We start from the raw sequence: 20,970 nt of genomic DNA on the forward strand, positions 1-20,970 counted from the left end.
GGTGGTCCGGGAAGGCCTTATCCCTTGCCCATCCCCAGAGCCTCGACACCCAGCTAGAGTGACAGGACAGCACTAGCTTGCTCTTAGGGGGCACGGGGAGGACGCGCCCGACCCCTGGCGGCAGCTGCAGCAGGCGCAGGAGGGCAGCCTGCAGCTGGGTGTGCGTGGGTGGAAGCCAGGAGGGGCGGAGGGAGGAAGCTGGCTTCCTGAAGCCTTTCAGTCCTCAAAGATAGACGGACTGACAGACAGCTGGCAGGAGGCAGCCTGGGGGACACAGCTGCTTCAGTAAGTACTTGAAGTGGGCACAGACATCCTATGGCCCTGGGGTGGGGAAGCCCTGGAAATGGGAGGGCTCCAAGGATGGGGTGAAGAAGCATGAGTTTGGGGTTACCATGCCTGGTCAGGGCATGAGTAGTGGCAAATCTGGTGTCCCTGTGGCTGGAGGGCAAAGAAGCCACACAGAATACCAAGAGAGGAGAGGCTGAAAGCCCCTTCCTGTTGTGGGAGAGTATTGTCCTGGCAACACCTGCACTGGCCCACACGGTTCCAAGCCTCTGGCCTTGTGGGTTAGGAGCCTAAACCCACCACCATGGCACATATGACTTAGCTCTGAGAGATCGGGACTGCCCCCAAAAGACAATGCCCTCTTCACCTCTATGCACCTTCTCTCTCCTACTCCCGTCTGTAGCCTCACCATGCGCTGGCGCTCTGGGGCTTGGTGAGGCCATTTCCTGTGACGGTTACAGAGGCGGGAGACTGGGGGATGGGAAGGAGAAGGAAGGAAACACCCCTGGCCTACCGCCCTCGACAGAGACCCCATAAGCCACAACTGAGCTTGGAGAGGAGCCGCCAACAATTAAGAGACCCTACCACAAGTGTAGCGTGCCCGGGTCCCCAGCTGGCTCCAATGCTACTACAGGCCTCAGTTTCTCATTCTGCAGAAGCCTGCCTGGCGAGATTTAGAAAGCTGTGATCTTTCTCCCTTCCTCCAGTGTGGCCGGCTGTCTGTCATTCTCATTTGCACCCCAGCTTAGAGCCCTGTGGACTTGGATATCCTCTCTCTTCCTCCTTCCGGATCCTTTCCTGTCTTCACCCCTACATTCTACATCTCCCTCTTACTCTAACCCAAGATTGTCCTCTGCCCTGTCTCCCAACAAAGAGTTCCTGCTCTTGCAGGGAATGAAAGGCCACTTCCTTGAGAGAATGGCTAGCCTGGGCTCAGAAGCCTCCTTCTGGCTCGTGAGGCCTGCAGAACCTTGTCTTTCAGGCGGGCTCATGGCTGAGTGAGCCTCCCTTGGGCCCAGCAACCTACCCCAGCATGGTCCAGGCCTGTGAGGGTCGCTCCAGAGCACAGCTGCCGACCTTGTCTTTGGGGGCAGCCATGACCCAGCCTCCACCCACCAACGCTCCGGCCAAGAAGCATGTGCGGCTGCAGGAGAGGTGAGATCTTTCACAGACTCTTCCTAGCGCTGGGTTGCCTCCCCCCTTCCTTTCCAGTTCTAACAACAGAGTCCACAAGGCCTGGGGAAGAAAAACAACAACAACAATAACGCTCATTTGCATGTTACATGTCCATCTTTTGTATGTCTGAGACACCAAATTTCATGTCATCCCTGGGCCTGGTCTCTAAGTTTCAAGTTATGATAAGCAACCTCTGGGACAAGTCTAGGGATCTTGATGGCATTGGGTATGCGTTGGAGCCTCTGGACCGGCTTGGGAGGGCGGCAGTTAGGCAGCAGGAGGGCTACTCTGCTCTTATCTGATAAAGGGAAATGTAGTAAGGGCCTGACCCTTGAGTGCCCTGTGTGGCCGGCACTCTGTCATTCTCTGGGTCAAGAGAAAGACTAAGGGTGGCCTCTTCAGACAAGCTCTGCAACGAGCTGAGAAGAAGGCGGATGGCACGGCATGCTCACTGGGCCCTGGTGGGCTGTACTTTCAGAAGGGGCTCCAGTGTGGCTCTGATGCTGGATGTGCGGTCTTTGGGCACTGTTGAGCCCTTCTGCTCAGTGAACACGCCCCGGGAAGTCACCCTACACTTTCTGCGCACAGCTGGACACCCCCTTACATGCTGGGGGCTACAGCACCAGCCACCCAGCCCCAAGCAGCTAGAGGAGGAATTCTCGGTAAGAATTCGGGGTCCCCTCCACATCACTCGGCCCTTCAATATCAAGAGTATCATGTATTCCTAGGACTTCTCTTCTCCTTGGGGTTCTTAGAGGAGAACTTGGGCCCAGGAGAAAAGACTGTCCCCATCCTGCCCTTCTGCTCTGTGTGCAGAGGATGGAAGGGGAGAAAAGGAGGCTGGGAAGGGGGACCAGATGTTAACCCACTTATCCCCCACCATCAGAAGATACCCACAAACTTTGTCAGCCCTGAAGACCTGGATATCCCTGGCCACGCCTCCAAAGACAGATACAAGACCGTCTTGCCAAGTAAGGAACACAGCGGGGATGAGGGTGACAGCGTCCCTGGGGGTGAAGAACTTGGGAAGGCAACATACACATACACACAGACACACTTTGAGCCAGGCATCATGGTACACACCTATTATAATCCTAGCACTCGGATGTTGGGGTAGAGGATCAGGAATTCAAAGCTCGTTTCCGCTATTATAGCAAGTTCTGGGCTAGCATGGTTTAAATGAGACCTTGACAAAAACAAACAAACAAACAAACAAACAAACAAAAACCAAAATAAAACAAACAACAATTTAGAAAACAAACACGTCACCACAGCCAAGGAGGAACAGCAATGCCTGAGACACTGTCTTTCAACAGAGAAATCCTAATAGCATGCGCTGTCAGCTAGGAGATAGCAGCGGTTGCACAGCTGAACTGTAGCGTTTGCAGGAGCTTACTTCTGGCCTGCATGATAGGAGTGAGCTCAGACAGACCCAGGCCCAGCACCTCCCACTTCTCAGAGGCAACCTTGAGTCCTGGAGCCTGCTGCCCGTGACTTCCAGAACTATGGTCTGAATTCAGCCCAGCCCGTGGGTCCTGCCATGTGCTGAGTCTCCAAGCTCACTGCCTGCTGGAATAGACCAGGGTTCTGTGAACACTTGTCAATGTGAGCTTGTTAGCCTTTGGCCTTGGCCTAATTCTAGCAAGCTCTACAACCACCAAAGAGGGGAAGCCAGCTCCTTCATCCCTCATCTGGTTTGACTGGGGAAAGAGCCACACCTTTGGACAGTGGGGCCATATCTCTCATGGTTGGGTGGTATCTAAAATAATGTATTCATCTAAAGCGTGTTTTCATAATCAGAAAAACGTTTTTTCCTCTGCAGAATCTCTTTCTTTTCCTATCAGTTTCCTCCCATTTTATACCCTCGCTGATCTCCAGGCTAGAACATGACAGTATCCCAACTGGTCTCTGTGGTCTGTGCTACACAGCCATTCAGTTTATTTTTCTGCTTTGATTATAATCACTTCCCACTCAAAAACCTGTGGCTCCCTATTGTCATAAAAAATTATGTTTTATGATACATGGGTATTATATCTATAATATTATGAACACAATACCTATGTGTATAAAATAATTCAGTTGAAAACCTGTTGGTCACAAAGTATTGCGACCAGTGTGAGGACATTCTTCCCTCTGACTCTGTTAAAATCTACATTTGTTGGTCACCTTCTGACCTTTCACCTTCATTGATCTTCACTTTCTAGATCCCCAGAGCCGTGTCTGTCTTGGCCGGGCACACAGCCAGAAAGACAGCGACTACATCAATGCCAATTACATACGAGTAAGTAGCTGGCTGCTGCTGCAGTGGGGGCAGGCCTGCTTTTAAAAATGAAAATGCCACAGAATACCATCCAGCTGGGACTTGGCCTCAGGGGCCTGTGCTTTCCCTCCTCTCTGCTAGACTGGGGGGCTGGGGTAGAGAGACATACTGAATGATCCCCAAGGTGTTAGCCTAGAAAAGATGTCAAATATTCCAAACCACCTTAATCTACCCTGTTACCTTATCCATGACAGCACTCTAAACGTGGCAGTAAGTTGACATGGCTGACCATAGTTGCTAGTTTCTTAAAGGCTAGTGGCTTCTAAAAATCTACACAAAGCCAGCTCAAGTGCGAGTCTGTCTATCTCCCTATTACCTCCTCTCCCACACACAAACCTGTACTAAGTAGTGCCTCCTTTGTAGAGACTGACTCATGTCCAGCTAATAGCACCCTAAAGACAAAGTTTGGATCATCTCTCCCAACTTCTCACCTCCTCTGGTAGGTGGATGTGAAACTAGCGCCTCCTTGTGGCCAAATGTGGTAGGACCGTAGTCTGAGTACTGAGGAGCAAAGCAGTCAACCAAAAAGCATAGCAGATAGGTGGTCCTCTGTTTGCCAGCTGGAACCAGGCAAATGGTGGGATGCACGGATGATCAAAAGATGATGGAAGCTGAGGATGATGGGAGGGAAGAGAGATTACTAGAAAAAAAGTATGCTGGATTTTGATGCCAACTACACAAAAGTGATTCATGAAATGTGAAACGTTCATTTACAAATACTGAGGGCTGTTATATCTTGCACTAGAAGAAACCTGCAGAGCACAGGAACAAACATGCCTGTAGTGCCTGATGTGTGGGAGGCTGCCAATATATTTTATTGAGTTTAATTCACACTTGTGCTATAATTACTAGGCTCCGTCTATAGGTCGGGAAACTGAGTTCCACATGAATATGCCTCTCACTGCTTAGCTAGGAGACAGCAGGACGGAGTTTTTACCCAGGTGTTCCTCCAGCACGTCCTCCTCCAGCAGGTGGCTCCTGATGTGTGTGTCTGTGCATTGAAGTGTCCATGTTCACTGGCTCCAGCCTGACCCAGCACCTGTGCAGTCTGAATTCACAGAATCTCTGCTCCTCTGTGCTTTCTCTCCCCAGGGCTATGATGGGAAGGAGAAGGTCTACATTGCCACCCAGGGCCCCATGCCCAACACTGTAGCGGACTTCTGGGAGATGGTGTGGCAAGAAGAAGTATCCCTCATTGTCATGCTCACCCAGCTCCGAGAGGGCAAGGAGGTAGGAGGCAGGTCGCTCAGACAGGGCTTTACCCTCCCCTCCCACACTACCCATGCAGAACAGAGACCTCAGTGGGAGCTGAGATCACTGACAGGCCCCAGGCCGTATCTCTCAGGAAGGTTCCTGACATATATACAACCAAGGAAACTGTTCACAGCCAGAATGTGGGGAGAGTGACAGTACAGGTTAAGCCCCAGAAAGCCAGACTCCAGTCACTGACCTGAGTCAGGGGGTAAGATATGAGGAGGGGACACTAGGCCTCTCTCTGCCACCCCAGCCTGATCCATTGTGGACCCTCCCTTCTAGAAATGTGTACACTACTGGCCCACAGAAGAGGAAACCTATGGGCTCTTCCAGATCCGCATCCAGGAAATGAGAGAACACCCAGAATATACTGTGAGACAGCTTACCATCCAGGTACCATCCCCCCGGAACAGACCATTCTGTTGGAGGTTCGGGTCACCCTAGCATCTCTGGAACTCAGGCTCCACCTTCACTAAGTTTACTAAATTCACAAAGTTTACTATTTAAACCTTGGTCTCACATTTAAAAGAGGTGCCATAAAAGAAAGAGAAATGGGTACAACCCTCAGGGCCACCTCTAATTAAATAGGGATGTGCCAACAAACCAAATGGAGACCATCAGGAAAGATCCCCTCCCCATGCTCTACACCCAGGCCCCCTAAGAGAAGAGAGGCCCAGGAGAAGGCTGGAGGAGCAAGGATAGGTCAAAGAGATGTGCCGACAACTTTAAAGCACATGTGGGTGTACTTTAAAAATGCTCGCTAGGGGACAAAGAGTATTCAGCGGGTAAAGGCTCTTGCCACCAAGCCTGAAACCCACACAGTGGGAGAAGAGAACTGACCAGAAGAAAATAGCAAGGTTCCTATCTAGAGAAAAGGGAGGGAGAACAGGGGGAAGGGGGAAGGCTTTCTGCTACTGTACACATTCATACACTTCCAAACAATTCCTGGATCGGTTCATTGTTCCCCAAGCATCCTAGGAAGCCAACAATAAGATATCACTGTGCCCACTAACTAGGGAAGAAATGAGAGTGATGCGATTACCCACTCTTCTGTGACAGACAGAGGCACAGTCAAGACTTGAGCCTGGGGCTCTCCCTCTCAGAAAACACTGCTCCTTCCTAGAGTTTTGGAGTGGGTCATGGTGAAAGATGAGCAGCAAAGTAGCCAGGAGAATCAGCCTTGCCTGCTCTGAGTTGATTGCCAGCATTCACTTGCTGGTGCCAGGCAGCGCCCACCCCCACACCCATATCCTGGTTCCCATGCCTTATTCTCCCATTTTCTCATACCCCAGTACCAAAAGGAATGCCGATCGGTAAAGCACATCCTCTTCTCAGCCTGGCCAGACCACCAGACTCCAGAGTCGGCTGGGCCGCTGCTGCGCCTGGTGGCCGAGGTGGAGAGCCCAGAGACAGCTGCCAACCCCAGGCCTATCGTGGTTCACTGCAGGTAGGGTCCTCCCAGTCCCAGCCTATCTTCAGTGCTAACCTTCCCTCCCACCAGGTCTCTGGTGGGGAAGCATCCAACTAATACTCCACCAGACAGGCCCCAACTCTTACATGGACAGAGTCCTGGCTTGTGGGAAGTCAGGTAGATAAACATGACCTCCGCTGTTGGGAAGTCCGTTCATTCATTGGACAACCGTTTTTTTTTTTTTGCGTGGGGGTCGTTTGGTGTTTGGGTTTGGGTTTGTTGGATTTGTTGTGTTGTTTGGGTTTGGTTTTGGTTTTGTTTTGTTTTGGGGCATGGAACCTTCTTTGTAGCCAAGGCTGGCATCAAACTCATGGCAATCCTCCTGCCTCTCAATCTCCTTTTGGGGTTGCAGGCATGAACTATAATAGATTTATTGTTAACCTATTGTTACTGTTGTCAGGCACCATGTTAAATACTAAGAAGATAACAGAGAACAAAACAGTTTGGTTTCCTGCCCAGCAGGCTTATGGCCTGGTCAAAAGGACAGTAGACTAAACAATTAAACGGGCTACAAAGCGTAGGGGCTGGAGAGATGGCTCTTCCAGAGGTTTCTGGGTTCAGTTCCACATAGTTGAGTTCAGCAACCACACCGTGGCTCACAACCATCTATAATGAGGTCTGGTGCCCTCTTCTGGCGTGCAGATGTACTTGAAGGCAGAACATTGTTTGCATAATAAATTAAAAAAACAAAAAAAAAAGCCAGATGGAGTAGGACAGAGGCCATAGGGTCAGGTCACCTAACACCTGAGGGGGAATAAGCCAAGGAATGGGGGAAAGAAAAACATTCAAGGAGGGAGAGCAGTATATGCTCAGGAAATAAACAAAATAATAATAATAATAATATATACTGGCAGCAGCAGGATCAGAGGGGAAAGCTGGACCTTATATGTGGGGACACTGATGGGAAACCAGTCTGGAAGGCAGCTAAGGGCTTAATGAAGGGGACTTGTTAGACTGGCTAAGACACTTAGATTTCCCATTTTGTTTTACTTTTTATTGATCTGGGAATTGAATCCAACACCCAGATGAGCTGTTTAAAATAATGCTTAGGGCTGGGCACAGTGATGCACTCCTGTCTTCCCAGCATTTGGGATCAGGAGCTCAAAACCAGTCTAAATGACACAGAGAGTTCAAGGCCAGCCTGGGCTATATGATGTTATAGAGAGAGGGCAGGGGAGAAGGGGGACGAGGAAAAGACAAAAACAAAAAGTACAAACAGGGCATACTTGGACCCAGGTAGAAGTGGCACAATGGCACAGTTGCTGGGGTTCACCGCTGGCTTCTATCAGAGGCACGTGTGAAACGTAAGGGGGGGGGGGTGACATCAAGAAAGGACAAGAGAGGAGTGTGAGGGGGAGAGAGAGAGGTCTCAAGGTGGCAGAGCCGAGAAGAGGAGGAGAATGGAGGTCAGAGGACATCAGCGGAAGCTGGTGAAGCCGGGAGGAGCTGCGGTCAGATAAGGAAGGCTCAGGGGCAGCCTGTACTGGCAGGCGCTGTCGGTTAGATGCCTTTGGACTGTAAACAGACACTATCATGAAAATGCGCTGGAACAGGGCATGGCAGAGCACCTGGTGCTGGGTGCACTCGGGCTGAGCGGTAAGATTGCCAGTTTACGGTCAGTCTGGGCTACGCAGCTAGACCCTATTCTCAAAAAGAAAAGAAAAATTGGGGAACCACAAGGTGTCTCCATGGGTAAAGGAGCCAGCAGCCAGGCCTGGCCAATTGAGCTCACTCTCTGGGACCTACATGGTCAAAGGAGAGAACTGACTCGGGAAAGTTGTCCTCTACCCTCAGACAGTGAGATGGAACGTGCACACATGCGCACAATGACACACACAGATCAAAATAAATAAAAATATGAAAAACAAAACAAAAAACCCAGCACTTGGGAGGCAAACGCAGGCAGATCTCTGAGTTTCAGGCCAGCCTGATCTACATAACAAGTCCCAGGCTACATAGAGAGATAGAGAGACTCTGTCTCAAACAAACTGACAGGAAAAAAAACAAAAACAACAACTAGGGGCTGGCAATATGGCTCAATGGTTAGGTGTACTGGCTGCTCTTCCAGAGGTCCTGAGTTTATTCCCGGCAAACACATGGTGGCTCACCACCCATCTATAATGAGATCTGGTGCCCTCTTCTGACATGCATGTGCAGATAGAGGACTCATACACAAAATTTTAAAAAATCTTTATTTAAAAGAAAAAAGAAGAAAAAGACTGGGTATGGTGGCACTCTTTTGTAACCCCAGCACTCAGGAGGCAGAGGCGGGCAGACCTCTGTGAAGGCTAGCTTAGTCTACAGAATGAGTTCCAAGACAGCCAGAGCACATAGTGAGAGCCTATCTAAAATAATAATAATAATAATAGTTAATTAAAGTCCATAGGAACCAGAAGGTGAGCTGGATAGGCCTAGAGTGAGACTAATAAAGCTTACAAACTTCTTCAGGACAAGCTATAATCTGCCTTGCTCTGGGATGCCAGGGACGCTGGAATCGTAGGCCTGAGAGCCCTACCCACAAATAGAGCACTCAGTCCCATTTCTTCTCTCATCGTTTGAAGCCTAGCTCCAACCTTCTGTGCTCGTCTATCTCCCCTGTTCCCTGGTCTCCTGTGACTTCCCCCACCTCTCTCTGGTTATATCCAGCGCAGGGATTGGCCGGACAGGCTGCTTCATCGCCACCCGCATCGGCTGCCAGCAGCTGAAGGCCCGAGGGGAAGTGGACATTCTGGGCATCGTGTGCCAGCTGCGCCTAGACAGGTGGGTCTGTGAGAAGCAGGTGCAGTCACATTAGTTGGCAAGGACACTGGTTCTGAGGTACTGTGCACGACACCTTCAGGCCCTCCTAGAAGGAAGGAACTTATTTTATTGAAAGAACTTTCTGTTTTGCTAATAACTAAGCCTGCTTGAAAGAGCATCTGAAATGTTGGCTTGGGGGCCTGGAATTTAAAATGTCACCCTGAATTTTCCCTCATCCTCCTCCCCACCCCAAATTCTCTACTCAAAGGGAAGCCAGGGAACAAGTTTCCATCAGGGATAGGTATGGCATTGCATGCCCATCATCCCAGCACTCAGGAGAGAGGCAGGTGGTTAGTTCAAAGCCAGTGCCTGGCTATTTAGCTAGCTCAAGGCCAATGAGAGCTACATAGGAAAACTCTGTCTTGATTTTTTTTTAAAGGATACAACTTGTTCTAGGTAGAAGGTAGCTAAGGGCAATATGTGGTACTCACTGGACTTGGAAGTAGAGAAGCAGGTTCAGACTCTGGGATGTATGCTACTATCTATTACCATAATTCTATAACACATACATACACACACACACACACACACACACACACACACACACACACACCGCTGCCACCCCTTTTTGAGTGCTTTTGTTAGCATCTCTCTATGTATTCCTGGCTAGCCTGAAACTAGCCTGGCCTTGAACTCACAGAGACACATCTGCCGGTGCCTCCTGAATGCTGAGATTAAAGGTGTGCACCACCACCGCCTGTCGGCATGTCTATTCTTGATCTAGACAGGTAATATCTATTTCCACAACTGGAAGAAGAAATCATATCACAGGGGTGTTTTAGAAATGGGACCTGCTCTCCACTTGTGGGGCTGACTGTTTTTACTTTTAAGATTATTGGCAATGGAAAACTTGAGCATGGGAATGCATTCTTGAACCAACCTGAGGTCTGATTTTGCTCAAGAGCTGGATGGAAAAGGGACAGAAGACCAAGAGTCAAGATGAGGCACTAATTCTGTACTTTCCCCCCCTGGGGCTGCCCTGGAGAGGGCAGCAAAGAGGACTGGGGAGTGAGAAGCCTGACCGTGTGGTGAGGGGGTATCAGGGTTTTCCTAGCAGGACAGGCATGGGGCAGGTGTCCCTCACTCTTCTCCCCCCCGGAACTTCTGCTTGCAGAGGAGGCATGATCCAGACGGCAGAGCAGTACCAGTTCCTGCACCATACTCTGGCCCTGTATGCAGCCCAGCTGCCTCCGGAGCCCAGCCCCTGACCCCTGACCCTCCACCGGTTCAGGGACCAACCTCCCCTCAGGCCTGGGACAGCTTCTGCATAAGCACAGGAAAGGGAGCCTCGGCCGTGAGGATGCTTCAGCCTCAGGAAATTGCTCCCAGCAAGCAAAGGAGGAGCCAGGCCGCAGGGCTTCCCCACCAACTAGTCCTCTGCCTTTGTCTGTGGCTCCCAGTGGACTATAGGGGAGCTTCCTGTGGCTCTGAACTTACAGATAAGAGCTGACACTTGAAATGGATTGAGAATAATCCCCCAACCATGGGGTGCTGGCTTATCTATGTGCTCTCTATGGGCTTCTTTCCTTGTGGATGACATAAAGAGTCAGTTCTTTGCTGCCATCATAGAAGCAGACAGAACGTTCCTGAAAGCCATTCCAGATGTAGCTCTGCTGTCGGGGCTGCAGAATGGTGACTGAAAGGTCTTCTCCATTAAGGCCTTGGCCACACACAGGCCAGATGCAAGAGCAGGGAAGAGCCTGGCTGGCCTTTTGACTTTGGACCTCTCCTCCCCATCCACCTGTGAGTGCTGATGACCCCTCAGAAGAGAACTGGGGCCCTGATTGGCCTGTCTCCACATGTCATAAAAGGAGATGCCCACGTAAGCAGGTCTAGCAATTACGGACAAGAAGAAACCCCAGGTGCGGTGATGCATACCTGTATTCCCAGCACTCAGCAACAGAAGCAGGAGGATTGCTGAAAGTCTGAGGCCAGCTAGATGTGCATTTTGAGTTCCAGGCCAGCCAGGACTGCATAACAAGATCTTCTCTTTTAAAATAAAAATAATAGAAAGCAATCACGAGCTCTCTGGAAGTGATGGGGCGGGGGCTGCCTCTGCCTCTGTGGCTTCCTGCCATCTGCTCCCAACCACTCTCTAGGGAAGCCAAACACTCTCTGCATTGCTTCTGTGACTTCAGAGAATACTCTGGGTACCCAAGAAGTACCAAAGAAAGAGGAGAGAAGAAGAGACAAAGGACTGTGTCTGGTTCTGGCAAACCTACCTGCCATATCTTTCCTGGCTTGTATTTTCTTGGCAGAGCACACCTGGATAGCTTAACTAATTCCAGAAACATCCTGGGCTGTCACCACACCAAGCAGCACAGGGCTAAGACCAAGCTTCAGCCCCATCCTTGTCTCTTGAGCACCATTTCCAGGGAGCCCACGATCTAGCTTAGGGTTGAACTGTATACCCCAGAAAGCCAGACAAGCCCTGAGTCTTCCAGTATGGGTTGGCTGTGGGGAAGAAGGCAGAGCACTGTTTCTGCTGTCTGGTCCTTAGCTCCTGGAGGTGCTGAATGACAGGAGTCTTCTGTGAAAACCTCAGGGAGCTGGTCCTGGTAAGTGTCTGTCCCCCTGCTTCATGGCATCTCTCTGAAGAATGGTGCCACTGGACATGGTGTCGCAAGCCTGTCATCCACATGTGGAAAGTGGAGGCAGGAGAATCAGCAGTTTCAGACCAGCCTTCAAAAAGAAACTAAAACAAACAAATAAAAGTTGCGTGGTGTTGAGGTTAAAATTCTTAATGCTCTACCTGAGCTTACGGAGGTGCTCCACTCCCGCAGACTCAGGGGATGGCTTGCGCTCCCACTTTCCTAAGCCCCCTAAAAGGTCTGTGCTGCCCAAAGTAGGCTCTAAAGTACCTGCTGCTTCCATGAGCTCAGAGCCTGTCTGGAAAGGAGCAATTGCACAGCCCCATGGGCACCTTCCCTGCACTGTCACCCCAACTCTGTTCTAGGGGTCACAGGCTCTGAAAAAGCAAAGTAGAAAAATAAAGACTTCTGGGTGACTGGTTAAATTTCTTTCCATATTTTTAGGCCTCTAGGGCTCCAGAGCAGGAACAGGCTGCTACCTCCTTACCCCCGGATATACTCTTTTCCAGTATTTCTAAGGATGCGTGACAAAATGAAACTGCAGTCAAGTATAGGAAGTGAGACACAGGGTGCTACCTTGCCTGCTCAGGGTGTTTTAACAAAGCACGGCCCACGGATCACTTATAAACAACAGAAATGTGTTGTTTATGGCTTGAGATGGGAAAACTTTGATCAAGGTTAACTTGGTTAGGACTCACTTTTTGGCTTATAGATAGCCTTCTCTTTACAGCCTCCTGATGGAAGAAGTATGGGCTCTGGGTACCTCTTTTTTCTCTCCTTATATAAGGGAACTAACCATATTTAGGAGGACTCCCCCCTCATAACCTAGTCACCTTACAAGGCCATCACTTTGAGGATTGGAATTTCAATATATGAATCTGGGGGAAAGGACACAGAAATGTAGAGCAATGAAATCTATTAACTTAACTTTAACTTAAAACATTCAGACTATAGCATGTACCTTTGGAGCAAGAGAAGAACTTACAAAGGGCAGGGACTAGACAGATGTTACTTAATAAGTCAGAATAATAGGCTGCTCCAAGATGCTGGGGTCCTCTAACCCTGAGTAGGTTTGATCATACAGGAGATGTTAAAAGTTCACAAAGACAACAGATGCCAGTTGAGTACACTTGAAAACCAGACCCCAAGGAGAGCCTGATGGCATTCTTGTAGAAGGAGCCCAGCTGCTCCAGGATCCTGGGAGGAAGGTACTGGTTGACTGAGCAGGCTCCAGGTTAGCTCTTGCAAAGGAGACTGGGAACATCTTGGCAGGCCCTTCACCATCCACTATCAGAAAACTTAGCTTTGTACCAAAACAACAGCCATTTTCCCTTTGCCACTGACAGCCCTCACAGGGGATCCCTTGCCCTGATTTCACCTGCTTCTATATGGTGACAATACTGGTAAAGAACAGCCTCAAAAGCCGGGCGTGGTGGCCCACCTTTAATTCTAGCACTCAGGGAGGCAGAGGCAGGCAGATCTCTATAAGTTTGAGGCCAGCCTGGTCTACAAAGCGAGTCCAGGACAGCTAGGGCTACACAGAAAAACTGTCTTGAAAAACAAAAAACAAACAAACAAACAAACAAAAAACCAAGAAGAAGAGGAGGAAGAGGAGAAGAAAGAAGAAGAAAGCAAAGCAAAGAAAAAAAGATCAGCATCAAGTTCAAATGTCTGTCTCACTTTGGGCTTCCTAAACAAGCAGCCTGGCAAACTGTGGTTAACAAAACAAGATGGAGTATTAAGGGCTCTAAATAGCGCTGTTCCTCACCATGCACTTCGGGGGATGGGACTTGGTACCCAGGGATGCTCAGAGGCAAGGGTTCAGGAAGCAAAACCATATGTCGTCTCCCTTCCTTGGAGATCTTCCTGCTACCGTTCTTTAACCTGGGAATGCTCTAGCTTAATCAGGACACCACCTGCCCGGGGGCCGACTACCCTTCAAGACAGAAAACCGTGCAGTCAGGGCGGGGCGAACGAGGGCAGCCTAAAAAATAAAATTACAGCTTTCCCGGCTAGCGCCCCATCACGCTCCTCCCGGGCGCCGCGGGTCCCCGCTGCCCCGCCCGCGGGCGCTGGCCGAGGCCGCGCGCGAGACTGGAGCGCGCTCGAGTGCGAGCAGGACCCGGCCCGGCCCGCGGGAGGGCGGCGGCGGCGGCGGCGGAGGAGGTGCTGTGGCCACACCCATCGGCGAGCGGATCCACGGGCAGCGCGTCGTCGGCCGCCGCGCTCCAGCCTCCGCCCGCACCGAGCCGCGGGACCCGGCCGCACCGGGGAGGGGCCTCTCCGGGCCGCAGCGCGAGGGCAGCGAGGGCGGCGGGGACCCGGCACCGGGCGCGGCCGGCGGCAGCGACCATGATCGCTTTGTTCAACAAGCTGCTGGACTGGTTCAAGGCCCTGTTCTGGAAGGAGGAAATGGAGCTCACGCTGGTGGGGCTGCAGTACTCGGGCAAGACCACCTTCGTCAACGTGATCGCGGTACGGGGGCAGATGTGTCGACCGCGCCGCGCCGCGCCTGGGCAGCCGGAGTCTCCGCCTGGCGTGGCCCGGCACCGCTGGGCGCCGGGCAGGGAGGAGCCGACACGGGGTGCTTAGGGCCTAGCACGGTTCTTAGAGGACCGGCTGGCGTGCTGGAATGGAATGGCAGGGCTTGGGGCGGGGTGGCGAGGATGAAGGGGACCGAGCTGGCGTTCCGGGGCTGGCTGCACCGGGAGGTCTCCAGGCACCGGGAACCCGCCGCAGGCTGACAGGCCCCCGCTGCTCACTCACTGGGGGCATGACGGGGCGAAAGTGCCCGGGCCTTCCAGCTCCGCGCGTGGAGGGTCACGGGACGCGCGGCCCGAGCGTGTTGCCAGGGTGCCCTACCAGTCCAGCCCCACCCCGAGGGCTCTGCCTCCCCTTGCTGGACGCTGAAACCCCGACCCTTTGGGGCGGGGAAAGGTATCCCTAGAGGCAGAAGAGTCAGCTGAGGTCCTGGCTCTAGCCCAGACTCCTCCCCGGAACCTGTCCCGGGCCTGCGGTTTCGCAGGGGTCCAGAAAGGACAGCACCATAAAGGGAGTTAGGAGACTTGGCTCAGAAGTTGCAGGAGTCGGTATTGTGGACCCGAGAGGATGAGCTGGAAGGGCGCCATCCACTTGGGGACAGGGAGGAGAGCAGCTCCAAGGGCTTTGGGGAGTCAGGATCAAGGGGGTGGGTGGGGGTGATTGCAGTTGTATGTCTGTGCCAGAGGAATGGTGGAGAAGGAGTTAATTTTTCTCTTTAAAAAAGAGGAAGATGAGCTCGCTGGGTGTGAGCTGAGCTGCAGTAATGGCTGCAGCCTGTATTTCAAAGCGAGGCAAGACTGGGCTTATGGGACCCAGAGAGGCTTGGGACAGAGCCATAGTTTTTCCCCAGAACCTAGTCCCGTTCCCAAAGATGGGTTTTTCCAAGAACTGTGAATTAGCCAGATCTAGGTAAAAAATGCTGATGTGTAGGTCCGCAAAGGTGTGTGGTGTGGCCAGCCAGCTTCAGTACTTAGCTGTATTGTGTTGCTGCCCAACCTTGAAGCCTCACTGGGCTTAGCATCCTTGCAATGGAGCCCTTCAGAGAGGATACTGCTACTGATACGATGGGTAGGTGGAAGGCTAGGTGGATTTGGGATTTATTGGTTACATGACTGAGCATGGAGTCTTGCTCTCCCACCTCCCCTAAATAGGCCCTGCCCTTGACCTCTGTACCCTCTTCTACCCAGTGACTCTTCTTATTTCCACTGGGCCTTTGCTGAGGTTTGGGACATAATGTTTTTCTGAACTAACACATGTATCTGGCTTCCTGTCTGCCATGCTGTGTTCCTAGGATCAGAAAGCCTGTTTAGGCTTCATGTTGACTTGCCTCTTGCACTCGCTGTCAGAGCAGGAACCCAACACCTGGATTCCCACCTGCCTTGCAGACCCAGGTGGCTTGGTTTGGGGCATTTAGGTTTGGGAGGTGTCTCTGCTATTTCTCAAAACAAGAAACTAGCTGCTTGGGCTCTGCCTAGACGTTACCTCCTTTCCCTAAGGAAGCTCTCCTCATGGGGTGTTACTGAAGCCACCCTTCTGTGTAGAGACACACTGACGACACCTAGGTGGGTTCAACTTCCTGGTTTGGACCTACAGTTCAAGACCAGCGTCTTCTCAGAGAATGGAAGGCCCTGACAAGTCAGGGACGGAAGCCAAACTCTCAAGCTCTCCTGCCAAGAGTCAAGAGGTTCTTTGAAACCTGGCATGATGGAACATGTCTGTAAAAATCCAGCACTCTGTACCTGCAGTTTGAGTGCAGCCTAGGCCATGTAGAGAGACTTTGTATCAGAAACAAAACAAAAAAATCAGTTTTATTTGACATTCCACATTCCTCCTCTCCCCAGTTCCCCATTCTCCATCTTGATACTGAATTTGCCACTTGAAGAAGGAGCCAAATTTCCCTTCTCTAAAGAGACCCTAACAGGTGAAAGCACCCCCTAGGGGGCTGCAGGGAATTCCAGCATCCGGATAACTCTAGCAGTCTCCAACCCACTAGAGCCCCCACAGGCATTCTGCAGAGTCACAAAAAGACTTGAGACCCCTGGGCTCTGTGCCCATACCCACCACTGACTTTCCGAATTGTGTTTGCCTGTCCTCTTGGCCTCTGTCTCAGCAAACAGAGAAAACCCTTTATGCCTTTTCCCCCACTCTGTGAGATCGGGCTGTGAGCATTGTGTTCAGTGAGTCCAGATACTTAGGGTAATGTAAACTAGGAAGAAAGTATGTAAAGAGCCATTGCAGTATGTCTAAGACACTGAAACTCTACTGAGTGATGAAAAGACTGTGATACTAGAAAAATGGGAGATATCTTTTTACCTGAGAGAGGCAAAAAGGCCATTCTCTTTCTCTCTCTGTCTTTCTTTTTTTTTCTTTGAGACAAAGTCTGGTGTTGAGTGCTCAGTCCTCTTGTCTAGTCTCCCTGGCCTAGGACCCTAGGCATGTGTTACCACGCCCATCAAAGGAGTCATTTCAAAGGCTATCACTAAAACTGGTCTTGAGGTACCCAAAAGGACTAAAGAACAAAGGGACACGCTATAGGAAGATGCATTTTTGATTCATAAAGAACTTTCTGATGATTTGAACATGAGAGGGAGTGAAAGCCTAGCATAGTGGCACACGCCTTTAGTCCTAGCCATTCAGGCTCTAAGGCAGAAGGATTAGGAGTTGAAGGCCAGTCTGGATTACTTCATCTAAAAATAATAATAAAATTAAAAATGGAGGCTCTAGGGATGAAGCTTAGTTGACAGAAGGACTGTCCTAACATCCACAGCGCCTTGGGTTCAATGCCCAGCACCACATAAAACCAAGACATGGCACATGACTATAATTTTTGCACCAGAGAGGTAGAAACAGGAGGTCATCTTTAACTACAAATCAGCTTGAAGCCAGCTTGGGATACATGAGACCCTATCTCAAAAAAGAAAAAAAAAATCATCTAGAATAGATTCAAGCATGAGACAAAAGGTTGGGTTACATGACGTAAAGTTGCTTCCATCCTTACAGGAAGAATTGGAGTCATTAGTGGGGAAATTAAATCATAGACTGATTGCAACTTAGCTCCAATTCCCAACTGAGCAGAAGCTCTGGGTGTTGGAGGGCCTGGCTATCTGATAGTCTCCCACTACCCCAGTCTGCCAGGTTACACTCTTCCAGGCTGCACTCATCTGTTTGGGAGCATGTGGATCTTCTGGTTCCCAAAGAGCAATGACAGTTCCACACTGCATCACAGCTACGCCCTAGCATTTGTGAGCCGTGGTCACCATTCCAGGAGCCCTACGGTCCCAGCTGTTCTAGGGTCCTGAGGGAGGACTACTTGAGCACAGGAGTGCTTAGCTTCCGAGATCAGATGAAATCAGGCACTTTCCGGGTGCTATGGCTTAGTTATCTCCAAGCTAGCCTGGCAACATAGCCTGAATTCAATACCAGGATTCCACAAAGATGGTAGGAAAGAACCAACTCCCTAGAGTTACCCTCTGACCTCCACAGGCATGTTGTGGCGTGTGTGTACCTGCAGACAAAATAAATACATATAAAATTAAATTATATGATAAGATGTGTACAGGTATTTTTTGGTTTTTGAGATGGGATTTCACATAACCCAGGCTGACCTCAAACGTACTTTTTAGCTGAAGCTGACCTTGAACTCTTACTCCCCTCCACCTGAGTACTGGGGTTTTAGGAGTATACAGTACATCCTGTAGTACAGTAACATTTCCATAAGGGACCCTGAGGTGGGCCCTGGAGCAACTCCTGTGGACACCAAAGGATGCTTATACATCCAGGGGTCCAGAGGACCTCCAGAATGCCTCCAGCTGTGGTCCTCAGATTCGGAATCCCAGCTACACCTTGATTGAGTGATTGGGTGGTTTCGGAAGAGACGGGAGTGAGTGGCACCCTCGTCCAGTCCGCCTGGGGCACTTCACTGAGGCTTCCGGGGGCTGAGTGATTGCTGGTTGTCTCCTGCTCTTTGGCTAGTAGTCAGAGTCCCTGGCCTCTGCATGGGACTCAAGCAAATGAATGTACTACCTGGCAGGAGACAAAGCAATATAACAGTCACTCTCATATAACTGTCACTCTCAGCTTAAAGGTACCACCAGCCCCTTCTCTTATTGCCTTCAGCTTGGCTCTCCTGTTCCTACCTGTGGTGTGAATATGGCCTGGGAGGACTTCAGTTTGGCCTAATTTGAAGGCTGTATCTACTTTAGAACAATCTGGAAATTTCAGAGATAGTGTATGGGGGGAAAGTAAAAATTGACAGAAATTGAAAGGAATTATAGGAATTGGAATAACTGTCAGCTCCCAGATATTCAGCAAACACTAATGCTGTTACTGTAGACCTGGCTTCTCCTGGAGGCTTTCAACCCAGTCTGAAAACACATATATAGTAAGTAATTGTGGCTTAGTCATGGTAGAGTACAACAAATGAATACTGTGAATAGCCCTGAAATTATTTAGTATGCATTGCATTTTGTGGGTGGTGAATTTAGTCCCAACCCACCCACCCAGACAAGGTCTCTTTATGTAGGCCAGGCTGTCCTGGATCTCTCTATGCAGAGGAAACTGGCCTCAAACTCACAAAGAGATCCACCCGCCTCTGCCTCTCCAGTGCTGGGACTAAAGGTGTGCATCACCACACCCGGCCTTACATACATACATACTTACATACATGTATACTTCTCCTTATGTATGTATGTATCTATCTATTTTTGAGATGCGGTTTCTCTGTGTAGCCTTGGCTGTCCTAGGCTAGCCTTGTAGACCAGGCTGGCCTTGAACTCACAGAGATCCACCTGCCTCTATCTTCCAGTGCTGGGATTAAAGTGTGTGCCACTATGCCCAGCTCCTCCTAGTTTTTGGTTTTTGTTTCTTGTTTTTTGTTGTTTTTTTTTTGGAGGCAGTTCAGCGACTCAATTTGACATTCAGGAGGTTAGTCCTCATCCGCATTGACCGTCTGTAGGTTTTTGAATGTGGCTACTGGCACATAAGTTACCAACATGTAGAGCTTGTTTGGTGAATCTTCATCTGGACAAACGTACTCAGATGCAATATGGAACATTCCTTATTCCTTTGGCACAGACAGCTTTATTGGGCCTCGTATCTGCGCACATCTGGAGTCCCCAGCTCTTTCATGGCAAACTTTCGAAATTTTTTGAGTGCCTGGGGAGCACGCTTCTTGAAGCCCACTCCATGGATGCGCTTGTGAATGATGATGGTGTACTCTCTGGTCACCACCTCAGTGATGGCGGAGCGGCCCTTATTCTAGCCACCCTTCTTTGCAGGAGCCATTCTGCCGGGGCCATGCTAGAAAGCCCTAGTTTTTAAAAAATAACAGTTTACTACGAGTTTGATAATACATCTGCCTCTGATTGCCGTATCTCTTGTTTCAAGCCTCTTTTCCTGAGAAACAATTTATTCTCCTTCTAACTCAGCTGGAGATCAAGCGAAGGGGCTTCTTTTAACAGGAACTGTAGGTTAACTGTAGGTTAAACTGTTGGGAAGAGTTTTCTCCCTGTCTAGACTGGGAGACCCTGTCTAAGGACTGTGGGCCTCTTCCCCATAGAGCTCCAGATATAGATGACACAGGCTTGAGGACCAGCCATCTGCCTGAAAGCAGGCGACATTCCAGAGACACCTCCCGTGAAAAAATCTGAGAAGGTCTGCCCTGACTAATGTGTCACCCTGCAAGGTCTTGTTCTGTACCCACCGGGGAGGGCATATCTGGGTCCTGCCGGTGTCTGCATCTTTTCCAATTCTGGCTCTTCTTTCTAGTCAGGACAGTTCAATGAGGACATGATCCCCACTGTGGGTTTCAACATGCGCAAAATCACCAAAGGGAATGTGACCATCAAGGTGAGGGCAGAGGTCTACCCAGGACCGCATGGGCTTGGGAGGGCAATTGCGGGCCCTTGGAAGTGCCAGCCAGGGGAGGGCAGAGTGGCATCCTAAAGGGAGCTGAAGATATGAAAGGTAGAGGGATAGGGGAGAAAGGGAAAGCCGGAGGGAGAAGAGGAGGTGTGACCCATAGGGTTGGGAGGACAGCAGAAGGGAATCTTGGGAACCCGATGACTTTCAGTCTTCTACATGCTCCTGAGGCTGCCTCCTCTCCCCACCCTCTTGTCACTCAGCTCTGGGACATTGGGGGACAGCCCCGCTTCCGCAGCATGTGGGAGCGCTACTGCAGAGGAGTGAGCGCCATCGTGTAAGTAGGGTCCCCCCCACCACCTGCAAGAACTTCAGACGTAGGCCTGGTCTGTGGCCCACGCCTGCTGCCTAGACGTGACCTTTTATTTTGCATGCTGTTTCTTTTACTGAATATGTATTCAGGCCATAGCACCCAATCAGAGAGCTGGCCAGTCAGACCTTCAATGCCTCCTAGTGCACTGTTCCCCAACCCAAAAACTCTAGCATGTATAAGCCTCTAGATTCAATTCCAGTGACACACACACACACACACACACACACAAAAGCAAAGAAAATGTATGTCCAATTTATATATATATATATATATATATATATATATATATATATATATATAT

At 50.3% G+C, this 20,970-nt stretch overlaps 2 protein-coding genes and 1 pseudogene across 2 annotated transcripts in view; 2 read left to right on the top strand and 1 right to left on the bottom strand.

Moving 5' to 3' along the window:
* Nucleotides 1-245: 245 nt before the first annotated feature.
* Nucleotides 246-10,871, top strand: Ptpn7 (protein tyrosine phosphatase non-receptor type 7). Its single transcript, XM_055598147.1, has 10 exons — nucleotides 246-285; nucleotides 1,268-1,440; nucleotides 1,940-2,123; nucleotides 2,348-2,432; nucleotides 3,666-3,742; nucleotides 4,874-5,011; nucleotides 5,318-5,428; nucleotides 6,328-6,482; nucleotides 9,153-9,266; nucleotides 10,420-10,871. Exons 2-10 carry the CDS (start codon nucleotides 1,319-1,321, stop codon nucleotides 10,511-10,513), a joined length of 1,080 nt encoding a protein of 359 aa, XP_055454122.1. The 5' UTR covers nucleotides 246-285; nucleotides 1,268-1,318; the 3' UTR covers nucleotides 10,514-10,871.
* Nucleotides 10,872-14,064: 3,193 nt separating this feature from the next.
* Arl8a (ADP ribosylation factor like GTPase 8A) overlaps nucleotides 14,065-20,970 on the top strand; it is a 10,033-nt gene continuing 3,127 nt past the window's right edge. The window contains exons 1-3 of the mRNA XM_055598178.1: nucleotides 14,065-14,371; nucleotides 20,204-20,284; nucleotides 20,560-20,633. Coding sequence (XP_055454153.1) covers nucleotides 14,249-14,371; nucleotides 20,204-20,284; nucleotides 20,560-20,633 — 278 coding nt within the window. The 5' untranslated portion in view covers nucleotides 14,065-14,248. The remainder of the gene's footprint in view (nucleotides 14,372-20,203; nucleotides 20,285-20,559; nucleotides 20,634-20,970) is intronic.
* LOC129669796 (60S ribosomal protein L31-like) lies at nucleotides 19,205-19,720 on the bottom strand (annotated as a pseudogene).

Source organism: Psammomys obesus, unplaced genomic scaffold (assembly GCF_907164565.1).
Source record: "Psammomys obesus unplaced genomic scaffold, mPsaObe1.curated_primary_1811, whole genome shotgun sequence".
Taxonomy (NCBI): Eukaryota; Metazoa; Chordata; class Mammalia; order Rodentia; family Muridae; genus Psammomys; species Psammomys obesus.